This window comes from Camelina sativa, chromosome 15, assembly GCF_000633955.1.
Source record: "Camelina sativa cultivar DH55 chromosome 15, Cs, whole genome shotgun sequence".
NCBI classification, from domain to species: Eukaryota; Viridiplantae; Streptophyta; class Magnoliopsida; order Brassicales; family Brassicaceae; genus Camelina; species Camelina sativa.
In genome coordinates, this window is record NC_025699.1 from 5,381,173 (window position 1) to 5,393,397 (window position 12,225).

At 33.3% G+C, this 12,225-nt stretch overlaps 1 protein-coding gene across 2 annotated transcripts; it reads right to left on the reverse strand.

The window, feature by feature from the left end:
- On the reverse strand, nucleotides 7,915-9,973 carry LOC104745468 (basic endochitinase B-like). Of its 2 annotated transcripts, XM_019237265.1 has the most exons (3): nucleotides 9,457-9,955; nucleotides 8,953-9,283; nucleotides 7,915-8,214 (listed from the first exon to the last, which is right to left on the reverse strand). In XM_019237265.1, the coding sequence occupies exons 1-3, from the start codon at nucleotides 9,896-9,898 to the stop codon at nucleotides 7,998-8,000; spliced, it is 990 nt and encodes a 329-aa protein (XP_019092810.1). In that variant the 5' UTR covers nucleotides 9,899-9,955; the 3' UTR covers nucleotides 7,915-7,997. The 2 variants fall into 2 exon arrangements, with proteins under 2 accessions (XP_019092810.1, XP_010465019.1); XM_010466717.2 differs by lacking the exon at nucleotides 7,915-8,214 and having other exon boundaries at nucleotides 8,721-9,283; nucleotides 9,457-9,973.

The following is a 12,225-nucleotide window of genomic DNA, read 5'->3' on the forward strand; positions in this document are numbered from 1 at the left end:
GATATAAATTATTGTATTATAGCAAAAAGAAAATTATAAATAATCTACACTAAATTTTAATATATTTTTATTAAATTTTCTTTTATTTACAAAATTTTAAACCCACACATCAGACCGGTTCTTATCTAGTTAATTTATATTATTGATAGGACTATCACTACAAGAAAACATTGTGATTTTCTACAGCAGATTTTGAAGGAAATTGGAAGGAAACACCTGTTTCTTACCATTTTCTTACGAAAAATAATGGAGGTAATAGCCCGAAGGAAATCAGTTTTGGAAGAAATTTAGTAGGAAATTTCCTACCAATTTCTTACGAAAACATTTTCGTAAGAATTTTGTAGAAAAATGGAAAGACGCTTTCTAACAGTTTTCCTACCAAAATGTTAGTAAGAAACAAATTCCTACTATTTCCCTACCAAGTAATTCTTACTATTTTCCTACTAATTAAAAGATAAAATTAATTCATTAATTTCGAAAATTAAATGAAATTTTATAAAAAAAAACAATAATTGTTAATTAAAGAGTTTTATTAAATTAATTAAATAGAATTACAATTTTTTTTTCTTTAAAACAAAATAAACCAAAAACAATTATAATTCTCTCCGGCCATCACCAAATATCTTCTTCTCTTTTTGCTTTTCTTTGTTGAATCATAAGATTTACTTTTTAAGCATGGACAAGTGTTAATGGCGGCGAGATCTGGAAAAAAAAAAGTTAGATCTGAAATATAAGAGGAGTAAGGTGACGGAAAGCTAAGATAGAATTGAGATATGAAAAAACACAATTAGTANTCTACCTAGTATCTTATAAATTATTAGTGTTTAGAAAACGAATATAGAAAAAAGAAATAATCAATTAACCCTAGCAAATAGCAATCATAGATTCTTCTTCCTTCTTCCATCTTATGTTCTTCCTCTATCCTCTCTACTGAACATCCTTTCTCTTCTTGTACAATATTATCTATTTCTTTCTCTGGTTTTGAATTCACCATTCTTTTCGTTCTCAAATAATCAATTTTGCCTCTAGATCCTATACCTATTTAAGAATTCATCATATAAATTTGGATTTTATTAGGTAAGTTTTTTCTTTTTATTGTGATTATCTATGATATAGTTTTAACGTTTTGCGACCAGAGCCCCATATTCAGGGCTTGACTGGTTCAAACGCTGCGGTTGCGGTTGCGGTTGCGGGAGATTGCAGAAGCAGACGATTGCGGTTTTAAGCGTTATTAAGCGTTTTGAACGATTGANGAGGAACACACCATAACTGAAGCGAAGAGATCTCGCTGAGTAAACCGAAAAAACAGATCGGAAGAGGGACGGCAGCGAAGACGAAAAAGAAGAGTGGTGAAGCTGAGCATGTGCTTCTGTTTCTATTGTGATGGCTTTGCATCTGAGCTTTTTTTTTTCTTACGCTTCTTTGATTCCCCAAGAAGACGAAGGGATGAGATCTTTGTCCTTCTGATTTTTTTTATCTCACCGTCTTTTTTTTTTGTTTTGGGCCTTTGGTAGTATTAATAATTATTTATTTGTTCCCTAAATTTAAAAAGAAACAAATATATATGCATTTACGTAAATATATATTTCTTCTATTAGTGTGAGAAAGTTTAAATAATATAAATTTTAGTGGAAAACATAAGGAAAGAAAAGAAAAACATAATGAAACATATGTTTGAAAAAGTAAGTAAATAGATTAATACAATATTTTGTAAATCTAAAAATAAATTATTTTAAATTTACATGTATATAGATTAAAAAGTNTAGATCGTAGATCTTCTTTCTTAAATCTCACACACTCAATAAGTTCCGTGGNGTAGGAAATTGGTGGTAAACATTCATTCAATTGGTAGGAAATAAATTTTGAAGGCATTTGGAAGGAAATGTTTCCTACGAGTTTCCTACGAAATTGCTTCGGTACAGTTTTCGTAGGAAATTGGAAGGAAATTTTCCTACCAAATTCCTATTTAGTTGCTTCTATTTTCCTACGAATTTTCCTACGATTCTACGTTTCGAAGGAATTTTGTAGGAACTTTTCTACGACTTTCTTATGAATATATTTTGTAGGAGATTTCTGACTAATTTTCTACGACAACTCCTTTTTGTAGAATAATCGTAAGTTTTTTGTAGGAAATTTTTTCTACTAAAATTTTGGTAGGAAATTTGGTAGGATTTCACCATGTTTTCTTGTAGTGTATGTTGTTCAAAGAATTTTCAAAAAAAATTATTATTTTATTATATTATTAAATTGTGTCCAAAATTACATTAGTCTAACTTGAGACTAGAAAAATATATTAATTTACAGAAATTATTAATTTACTAAATATTAATTTATAGAGGTTATATTGTATGTAATTGGCAATACTAATATAATCAAGAAAATAAAATATTTGTAGCGTATAATATTTATATGTCAACAGTTAAAAATTGCAAACTCAAATTAAATAAAAAAATTATAGTTATGTTTACTCTCGTGTGTGATAAAATATTATACACTTGAATGAATGATTAGATATTATACAGAGGTTAGCTGTTATATGCACATGAGGAACATGGAAGCATTAAATTGTTCAGATTATGGGGTTTTATAAAATTCATAAAATGAAGTTATTCAAAATAATCATGTCTTTGCACGACATCGTCGTCGTACCATGCATTGCGCATGGAAGCTTGAAATCCTATTATTATGATTTCTAGCTGTAACTTTGCACGACTGTTTTGACTGGTTAAATAACTAGAGACCAACTCGTTTTAAATTATTAAAGTCTTTTTACTAACTCTCTGCAGCGACCTCCTTCGATTTGGAAAATAATGTTTATTTTGTCTCATTTATGACCATATGTACGATGTTTAATAGTTGGACGGTTGGACCATATGTAAGTTTGGTGTCTTTACTTAATAAAATATTCCACACGTGAAACACTGTACCGTCCTTATTTGTCTTGTTCGGGACGAATCGATAGTTTCTTCGAATGGGTTAGATATTGCTGCATGGTGGTCGGGCTTGCTGCCAATCTTCAGCTCGCTTACCGGTCCCGGAGACGGCTGTTCTGGCTAGTCGGTTTGATATGTGGTGGTGACCAGACCATTGCACAAATCAATAGCGGACCCAAGATGAATTTTAAACCAGGTCAAACATAAGTAAAAAAATTTTTTGATGAGGGTAAATGTGTTTTTCTTCTTAATAACCATAAGGGAAATTTGAAAATTTACCCAGGTCATATGAACTACCTTGGTTGTACGTAGGTCCGCCACTGGCACAAATCTCTCTTGTGGCCGCCAACTATATATTGGGAACAAATCAACGCTCCCCCTATCCTGTTTCCTTTTCTAATAAGTAGAATAAAATTTTTTTTAAAAAAAATAAATAATTACTGACGTGGTGTTGTCGATATATCGATGTAGTATCCTAGTTAGCTACATTAATGGTTTAACTAACGACATCCATAGATTTATTGGCTTTTGCCATATTTTAAAAGTGTATATAATAGATTCAAAGTAACTTAGTTTGTAGGGGAACTAGCTGTTTTTCCTACTTATGCTATCCTTAGATTGAAGGAGAGCTATGGCCTATGCATGCGGCGTAATGCTTCTACCTAGTATCTTATAAATTATTAGTGTTTAGAAAACGAATATAGAAAAAAGAAATAATCAATTAACCCTAGCAAATAGCAATCATAGATTCTTCTTCCTTCTTCCATCTTATGTTCTTCCTCTATCCTCTCTACTGAACATCCTTTCTCTTCTTGTACAATATTATCTATTTCTTTCTCTGGTTTTGAATTCACCATTCTTTTCGTTCTCAAATAATCAATTTTGCCTCTAGATCCTATACCTATTTAAGAATTCATCATATAAATTTGGATTTTATTAGGTAAGTTTTTTCTTTTTATTGTGATTATCTATGATATAGTTTTAACGTTTTGCGACCAGAGCCCCATATTCNAAAATTGCAAACTCAAATTAAATAAAAAAATTATAGTTATGTTTACTCTCGTGTGTGATAAAATATTATACACTTGAATGAATGATTAGATATTATACAGAGGTTAGCTGTTATATGCACATGAGGAACATGGAAGCATTAAATTGTTCAGATTATGGGGTTTTATAAAATTCATAAAATGAAGTTATTCAAAATAATCATGTCTTTGCACGACATCGTCGTCGTACCATGCATTGCGCATGGAAGCTTGAAATCCTATTATTATGATTTCTAGCTGTAACTTTGCACGACTGTTTTGACTGGTTAAATAACTAGAGACCAACTCGTTTTAAATTATTAAAGTCTTTTTACTAACTCTCTGCAGCGACCTCCTTCGATTTGGAAAATAATGTTTATTTTGTCTCATTTATGACCATATGTACGATGTTTAATAGTTGGACGGTTGGACCATATGTAAGTTTGGTGTCTTTACTTAATAAAATATTCCACACGTGAAACACTGTACCGTCCTTATTTGTCTTGTTCGGGACGAATCGATAGTTTCTTCGAATGGGTTAGATATTGCTGCATGGTGGTCGGGCTTGCTGCCAATCTTCAGCTCGCTTACCGGTCCCGGAGACGGCTGTTCTGGCTAGTCGGTTTGATATGTGGTGGTGACCAGACCATTGCACAAATCAATAGCGGACCCAAGATGAATTTTAAACCAGGTCAAACATAAGTAAAAAAATTTTTTGATGAGGGTAAATGTGTTTTTCTTCTTAATAACCATAAGGGAAATTTGAAAATTTACCCAGGTCATATGAACTACCTTGGTTGTACGTAGGTCCGCCACTGGCACAAATCTCTCTTGTGGCCGCCAACTATATATTGGGAACAAATCAACGCTCCCCCTATCCTGTTTCCTTTTCTAATAAGTAGAATAAAATTTTTTTTAAAAAAAATAAATAATTACTGACGTGGTGTTGTCGATATATCGATGTAGTATCCTAGTTAGCTACATTAATGGTTTAACTAACGACATCCATAGATTTATTGGCTTTTGCCATATTTTAAAAGTGTATATAATAGATTCAAAGTAACTTAGTTTGTAGGGGAACTAGCTGTTTTTCCTACTTATGCTATCCTTAGATTGAAGGAGAGCTATGGCCTATGCATGCGGCGTAATGCTTCTACCTAGTATCTTATAAATTATTAGTGTTTAGAAAACGAATATAGAAAAAAGAAATAATCAATTAACCCTAGCAAATAGCAATCATAGATTCTTCTTCCTTCTTCCATCTTATGTTCTTCCTCTATCCTCTCTACTGAACATCCTTTCTCTTCTTGTACAATATTATCTATTTCTTTCTCTGGTTTTGAATTCACCATTCTTTTCGTTCTCAAATAATCAATTTTGCCTCTAGATCCTATACCTATTTAAGAATTCATCATATAAATTTGGATTTTATTAGGTAAGTTTTTTCTTTTTATTGTGATTATCTATGATATAGTTTTAACGTTTTGCGACCAGAGCCCCATATTCAGGGCTTGACTGGTTCAAACGCTGCGGTTGCGGTTGCGGTTGCGGGAGATTGCAGAAGCAGACGATTGCGGTTTTAAGCGTTATTAAGCGTTTTGAACGATTGATTTAGCGGTTTAAAATTGGTGCATTTGCGGGAGGTTTACGACTGGTTGACCAGCGGGTGCAATAGCGGTTGGAACATAAATAAATGTGATATATAATTATATATATGTTTTAAAATATCAAAAACTTTATTAAACTTGATTTATAATTAAAATTCATTAAAAATACTAAAATAATTATTAAAAAAACAAATAAATTTCATAGTGATTATTACTTTATGCATTTGAATTTTTACCAAAACTTTAATCAAGTAATTTGATAAATGACTAAACATATGTTTTAGATCGTAGATCTTCTTTCTTAAATCTCACACACTCAATAAGTTCCGTGGGGCAGTATTTGCATCAGTAGTTATGATCAAGCGAGAGTTGAGAAGAGTCACTCGTGATTTGTTTTTATATTTTTCACAAATAATCTTATTTTCTTAAATTTTTGATGAAATATTATATTTATTTAGATTTTTTTGAACTTATGTGCGATGTGCCATTAAATTTACATCAAGTTTTCTTGGGTTATTGTTAATTGAAATCTTATTTTCTTCCAATTGTTTATTTTTTAATATTCTCAATCGTATCTGTAGTTCATTTTCTCTCATACTTAATGAATAAAATAGTTAGGTAAAAGATATATATAAAAAATATATCATTATCACTGATTTGTTTCAAGTTTTTTCAGAAAAAAAAAATTTCAAACGCAAACGCCCGCAACCGCAAACACTTGCGGAAAGCAGCTTTTGGAATTCAGTGGTTGGGAGCGATTGGGAGCGGGTGGGAGCGATTGGAAGTGGTTTGTGTGATTGGCATCAATCGCTAGCAACCGCTACCACTCGCAAACGCAGCGTTTGCGGGAAGTAGCGGGAGAACCAGTCGACACCTCAATTATATAAATATTGTTGTATCGTGTGCATCTTAGTTACATTCTTCTTCATTTAAGTATGTTTATGCTAATTAATATATATTTTTTCAGTAAAATGTCTTCTAAAATAATAAGAAGTGAGAAAGGTGGTGCTAAAAAAATAAGAGAAAAGAAGAGACAAGAAGCACTTACAAAGTCTCTAGCCAATTCGATGTTAAGGTATATTAAACGAACTGAAACTTCTAAAATTGATGAGACTTCAGAGGAGATCAACAAAAACAACAGTAATGAGGATGTTGTACCTGAAAATATCCAAGATAGAAATATTAGTGAACATGCAGTCAGAGATGAACATCATTGTGAAGAGAATATGAATGATAATGAAAATAGGAAAGAGAATAAAAATGAAGATAAGAAAGCTGGTGATTTTAAGGAATATCAAATCTCACGGAATGTTAGTAATCCTGAAAATTGAGAAAAAATTGATAATAAGCTGAGAGATTTTTTGGTTGAAAAAGATCCAGTGACAAAACTTCCAACTGATTATCATTTTCCAAGAGATCATATTAGAAGATGTTTCTCTCATTCATATTATACAAGAAGAATAATGAATGGAGAGATGCAAGATAGGCAATGGTTAGTTTACTCAAAAATAAAATGTAAGATCTTTTATTTTTGTTGCAAGTTATTTACACATGACAAAAATATGTTGGATATAGTAATTGGAGAAATATTACACAAATGTTCAAGGAACATGAAAAAGTCATAAACATATCATATATATGTCTAATTGGATGGAGTTAGAAATACAACTAAAGAAGAATAACTGATTAGCATTTTTGTCATGTGTAAATAACTTACAACAGAAATAAAAGAAACAACGATGAAGAAAAAGAGTAAGAAACGGCTTCTCATTATTCGCAACCTTTATTTGGGTTCGGTGCTGTATTTTTAGATATTTTTCGTTTCAGTCGTCGACATGTCAATTCGTAAATGTTTGGAATTTATCCATCTACAGTTAATTCGCCGTGTACCGGATAAAATTTGTTCAAATTGGTTTGGTGCTGGTTTAGTTGGTACACTGTTTTAATTTTACTTCAATTAGTGAACACATTTTTTACTACTTACTATTTGACTGGGATGCATTTTTTTTTTTTTTTTTTTAAAAAAAAAAAAAAAAAAAAAAAAAAAGTATCGATTTGAGTTTTAGATTGGTTTGATTCGGCCTCAACCGGTGTGGTTAAGCCACCGCCTATCTTTTACACTCGAAAATGATGCTGGAGATAGTGGCACGTTCTACGAAACGTGTCGGCAGAGTTGCATAGAAATTGTCAAACACCTTTACTTGTATTCGAAGTATATCTATCTACACACTTTTTTTTGTCTATGCAATCTCATCTACCAGAGCCCATTTAAAGGCCCACATATAACAAAATTGCAACAAAACTACTGTTATTGGAAAGACAAACCAAGTTATTGCAGCAGTCATATAAATAATGGTAACTTCGTGGAAAAGAGTTTTATTCGTCTGATATTTTATCTGTATTGGATACAATACAATACTCCTTACTTATTATATAGCAGCGTCGAGGAGGCCATTAACAAAGGACCTTTGGTTGTAACAATCAAGGTTGCCTCCAGGATTAACCCCAAATATGTTACAATACCTCTGATAAAACCCTATACGATCCGCTACTCTCCCGTCTTGACCACGTCCGCACTCCAATCCACCGTTAATGATGTTCGTAATCACCCCGTAACCTGGTAATCTCCCGGCGGCACGGTCAGCANTTAACATCCACAAAAAAAATTGGAAATCCAAATAGAATTAGACATGTGTCGACATCTAATCAATATATTTGACACGTGTCAACATCTAATCAATATATTTGACACGTGTCACGATCTTGTTAATGAGTAATTTTGTCATCAAGGTTTATATAATAATATTTTTTATTTTTAAGCACAAAGTTTAATTATCAAATTAATTATATTTTTTTTATCTTTCTTTTGCATTGAAAACATAATATTTATTTAATTAGAAAAAACAAGAAATAAGAGAAAGTACTGCAGAATATTAAAAATCCTAAAACATCAAATTAAATTAAATGTAGCATCCTATTAAAAAAAATGTAGCATACAATCTTGAAAAAAAAAAAATCTTAAACATCAAAGGGAATAACTTCTTGGACAGTGTTTTATTTGTCTTCTATAATTGTTTTGATACAAAGCTGCATATATATTATTTTTTTGATATCAGCATTATTCAATCACGGTAATTAAAGATGCATAATATAATATATACTCCTTATTAAATAGCAGCGTCGAGGAGGCCGTTAACAAAGGACCTTTGGTTGTAACAATCAAGGTTACCTCCAGGATTAACCCCAAATATGTTACAATACCTCTGATAAAACCCTATACGATCCGCTACTCTCCCGTCTTGACCACGTCCGCACTCCAATCCACCGTTAATGATGTTCGTTATCACTCCGTAACCTGGTAGTCTCCCGGCGGCACGGTCAGCGTCTGACGGCTGCCATTGGCCGACGATAACAGCGTGGCACGACGGTTTGGGAGGCTGAGCAGTCATCCAGAACCAAATCGCTGCTTTGAAAGCGATCACTGCGTCGTTGGCTACGAGGTCAGGGTTGTTGAGTAAGTCAACTCCTATGGCTCTTCCGCATTGACCGTAGTTGTAGTTCCACGTCAGCTGCATCGGTCCTCGTCCGTAGTAGCGTTTGTCTCGTGCGCATGGCCACGCGGCACTTGGTTCACAGTAGTTTGAAGAAGGATCACGTTCTTGCTTGAAACAGTAGCCCCATGAATATGGTCCGTCCGGTGCTGTTGGCCACCCACCTACACGTGTAATGTAACCATCCGTTTCATCAATAAATAGTCACAACTTTACATTATTTAGTAATGTAATTAATTTGGAGGAATATTCGTAAGTTTCTTGATTGTTTATTTGCGTTTAATTATGTAGTCTGTAGATCTTTTCTAGATAGATCTAATTGTTAATCAAAACTTACCTGTGGTTTCGTGGGAAGTCTGGCCGAAGAAGGCGGCGACCTCCTTCTTCCTTGCGGCTGTGTCTCCGGTGGTACCGAAGCCAGGGAAGGACTTTGCAGCGTTGATAAAGGCGTCGTAAGTGTAGAAACCTTTAGCAAGACAAGCAGCGTCGTTCCTATGCTTAAGCATATCTTCGAATTGAGATCTTGAAATGATACCAGAAAGGTCGCCGCCGGGAGGAGTACCGCCGGGAGTGCACTGGCTTTGACAGCCAGGCTGCTTACAGTATGGTTCGGTGTTACCGCACCATCCGAACTCACTGCAGCATAGACCGTTGGGACAGAGTGCTCCTCCGGCTTGACGACCACATTGCTCGGCTGATGAAAGTGATAAAAGAAGTGAGAAGAGGAGAAACAGCAAAAGATTAGTCTTCATTTTCCTCGAATGGTTTTCTTTTTCCATTTTTTTGTACGCATCAAGGATATATATATAGTAGCTAGTATCCAATATTCAATTAATATGTGTGTTAAATCACGTCAAGTTTTCTGATAGTTTATAGTTTGATATGTCTGTGGAGTATGGCTATGGGAAAGAAACAGTATTTTTGAAGGTTTGTTTTAAAATTTTATATTCCTTTTCTGTCAATGTTAGGTTAGATGTTGATTTGTGTTGGGAATTATCCATATCTACAAGCTAGTGAATAGTAATAATATAATTTTCTACGTATGAAACTGTGTGCTAAATTTGGTAGAAGAACACTAGTTTTAGAAGACCATATAAGCATCACAAAGTACACTATTATTTTTTGAGTTTTAATTCTTTATGTAAGCGGTGAGAACTCAAAATAAAACACTTTTGTAAATATATCTTTACGTGATGAATGGACATAAGGCCGTGGAAGTTTTGGTGGTCGTCTGAAAATACGTTGCTCGAGTTGCGGAATTAAACGGTGTGCACTAATCAATCATATTCTCTACCTCTTATTTTGATGTACTGTATACACAATGCTTGACTTTTTCTATGACAGGTCACAGGAGTTGCAAAAATAGTCAAGAATATGTATAACGTGGGAGACATGGAAATAGACGTGTCCAAATCTTTAACTATGATTCTTTGAATGTTGACAAAACAAAATTTAACTTCAATTATAGATACGAGGCGGCTGGGTCATGATCAACTTTTTTTTAAAAGGAAATCAAGATTTCGAGAACGAATTATAAGGTAGCGTATAGCGTTAATGTTATAATGACTCAAATATTAATTCATGGCATTGAAAATTTCCAACTACTCGTGAAGACTTTCTCTCTCTCTCTCTCTTCCTATTTTAATGTTTTATCCAACGTACGTGTCTATTTTTACAAACTATGAAAAGTCCAAAACATCGACGAAACCTTCTTAATTTTATAGTAAAACTACACATTACACGTTGACGGAGTCTTTAATCTCCATCACTGTGGGCTGCGCGTTGCAGTCACTTTCAGGTAAAACAATATATATGATAGTGAGAGCAAGTTTATTGGGAGGTTCATATAAGGGGAGTTCTTAATTTTTTTATGAATTAATTGTGTACTGTTTGGAATATAAGAATCCATGATCTCTTAGATAAAATTTTCTCTTTTATTGGTAGGTTCTTATTTTGGGTCTCTTATTTTTTAAAATATTGTTTTTTTAAATTTTAAATAGAACAGAAATGGTATAAATGTGTAAACATTTAAGATTTTATAAAATTTAAAAATATTGCATTTTAATTAATTTTCAAAGATACAAAACTAGAATTATATTTTTTGTTTCTGAAAAACTTTGAAAACAGAGGTTCTTCATCTGTTTTGTTAAAGATTTGTAAATGAGAATCATAGGCAACTAATATGGAGCACATATATTACACAAAATGGTGAGAAAACATTACAGCAACATTAACAATGTTTATAGAAAACCACGAATTGACAATGGTTTAGCAATATTTGAGATTTCTTGACTATTGTTGTGAAGAAAGAAATAAGTAAATTTTGGTGGAGAGATGTATGGGCGGCCATTTATGTTTTTTTTTACTACTCTCATTTTTTGTTTTCTCTAACTTATACAAATGAGAATATGCAAACTTGATAACAGAATAAGCCCAATAAAACCAACAACTACATGTTTCCTCTTCTTTACAAGCAAAGAGTTTAAAAGAGATCATTAGAGTAAAGTATTAAGAGAAGACACTAATTAGGCTGGAGACGAGGGAGACGTTGCATTGATCATTCCTCCCTTCCTGCGCATATCATTAGAGTAGACATATGCACCACAAAGAATGAAGAAAATAACTTGCTATTAATTAATGAGATTACCAACAACGTAAAAGCGTTGAACAACAGTTTCAGATTTTGACTAATTAACCCTGCTACCATTCCTCCCTTCCTGCGTATATCAATCACCAAAGAAAAAGAGAATAGAATCTGAGAGATTGTTTTCATCATGCGTAGTTGTTTGTAGAGCAAACCAATCCGAGGATAGATATGCCAAACCCGTTGCAGAAATCGCTGCATGGTTACCTGTCAAAGATCAAACGAGAGACAGAGAAGCTGCAACTCTCGTCTTCCCATTCTTTCTCATCCTCTAAGAATTGGGTGCTTAGTAAGCATCCCAAGAAGCTCTCCTTCTCCTTCAAGCACAGACGACGCAACAGCAAGACCAGGTTCAACAAAGACAAACCCGTTTACCAGGACTCCGCTCACGCCGCCACCTTGTCCGACATTGATCGTTTTCTTGAGGAGAACTTCAAATCCCTCTGCATCCGAGACGACCAG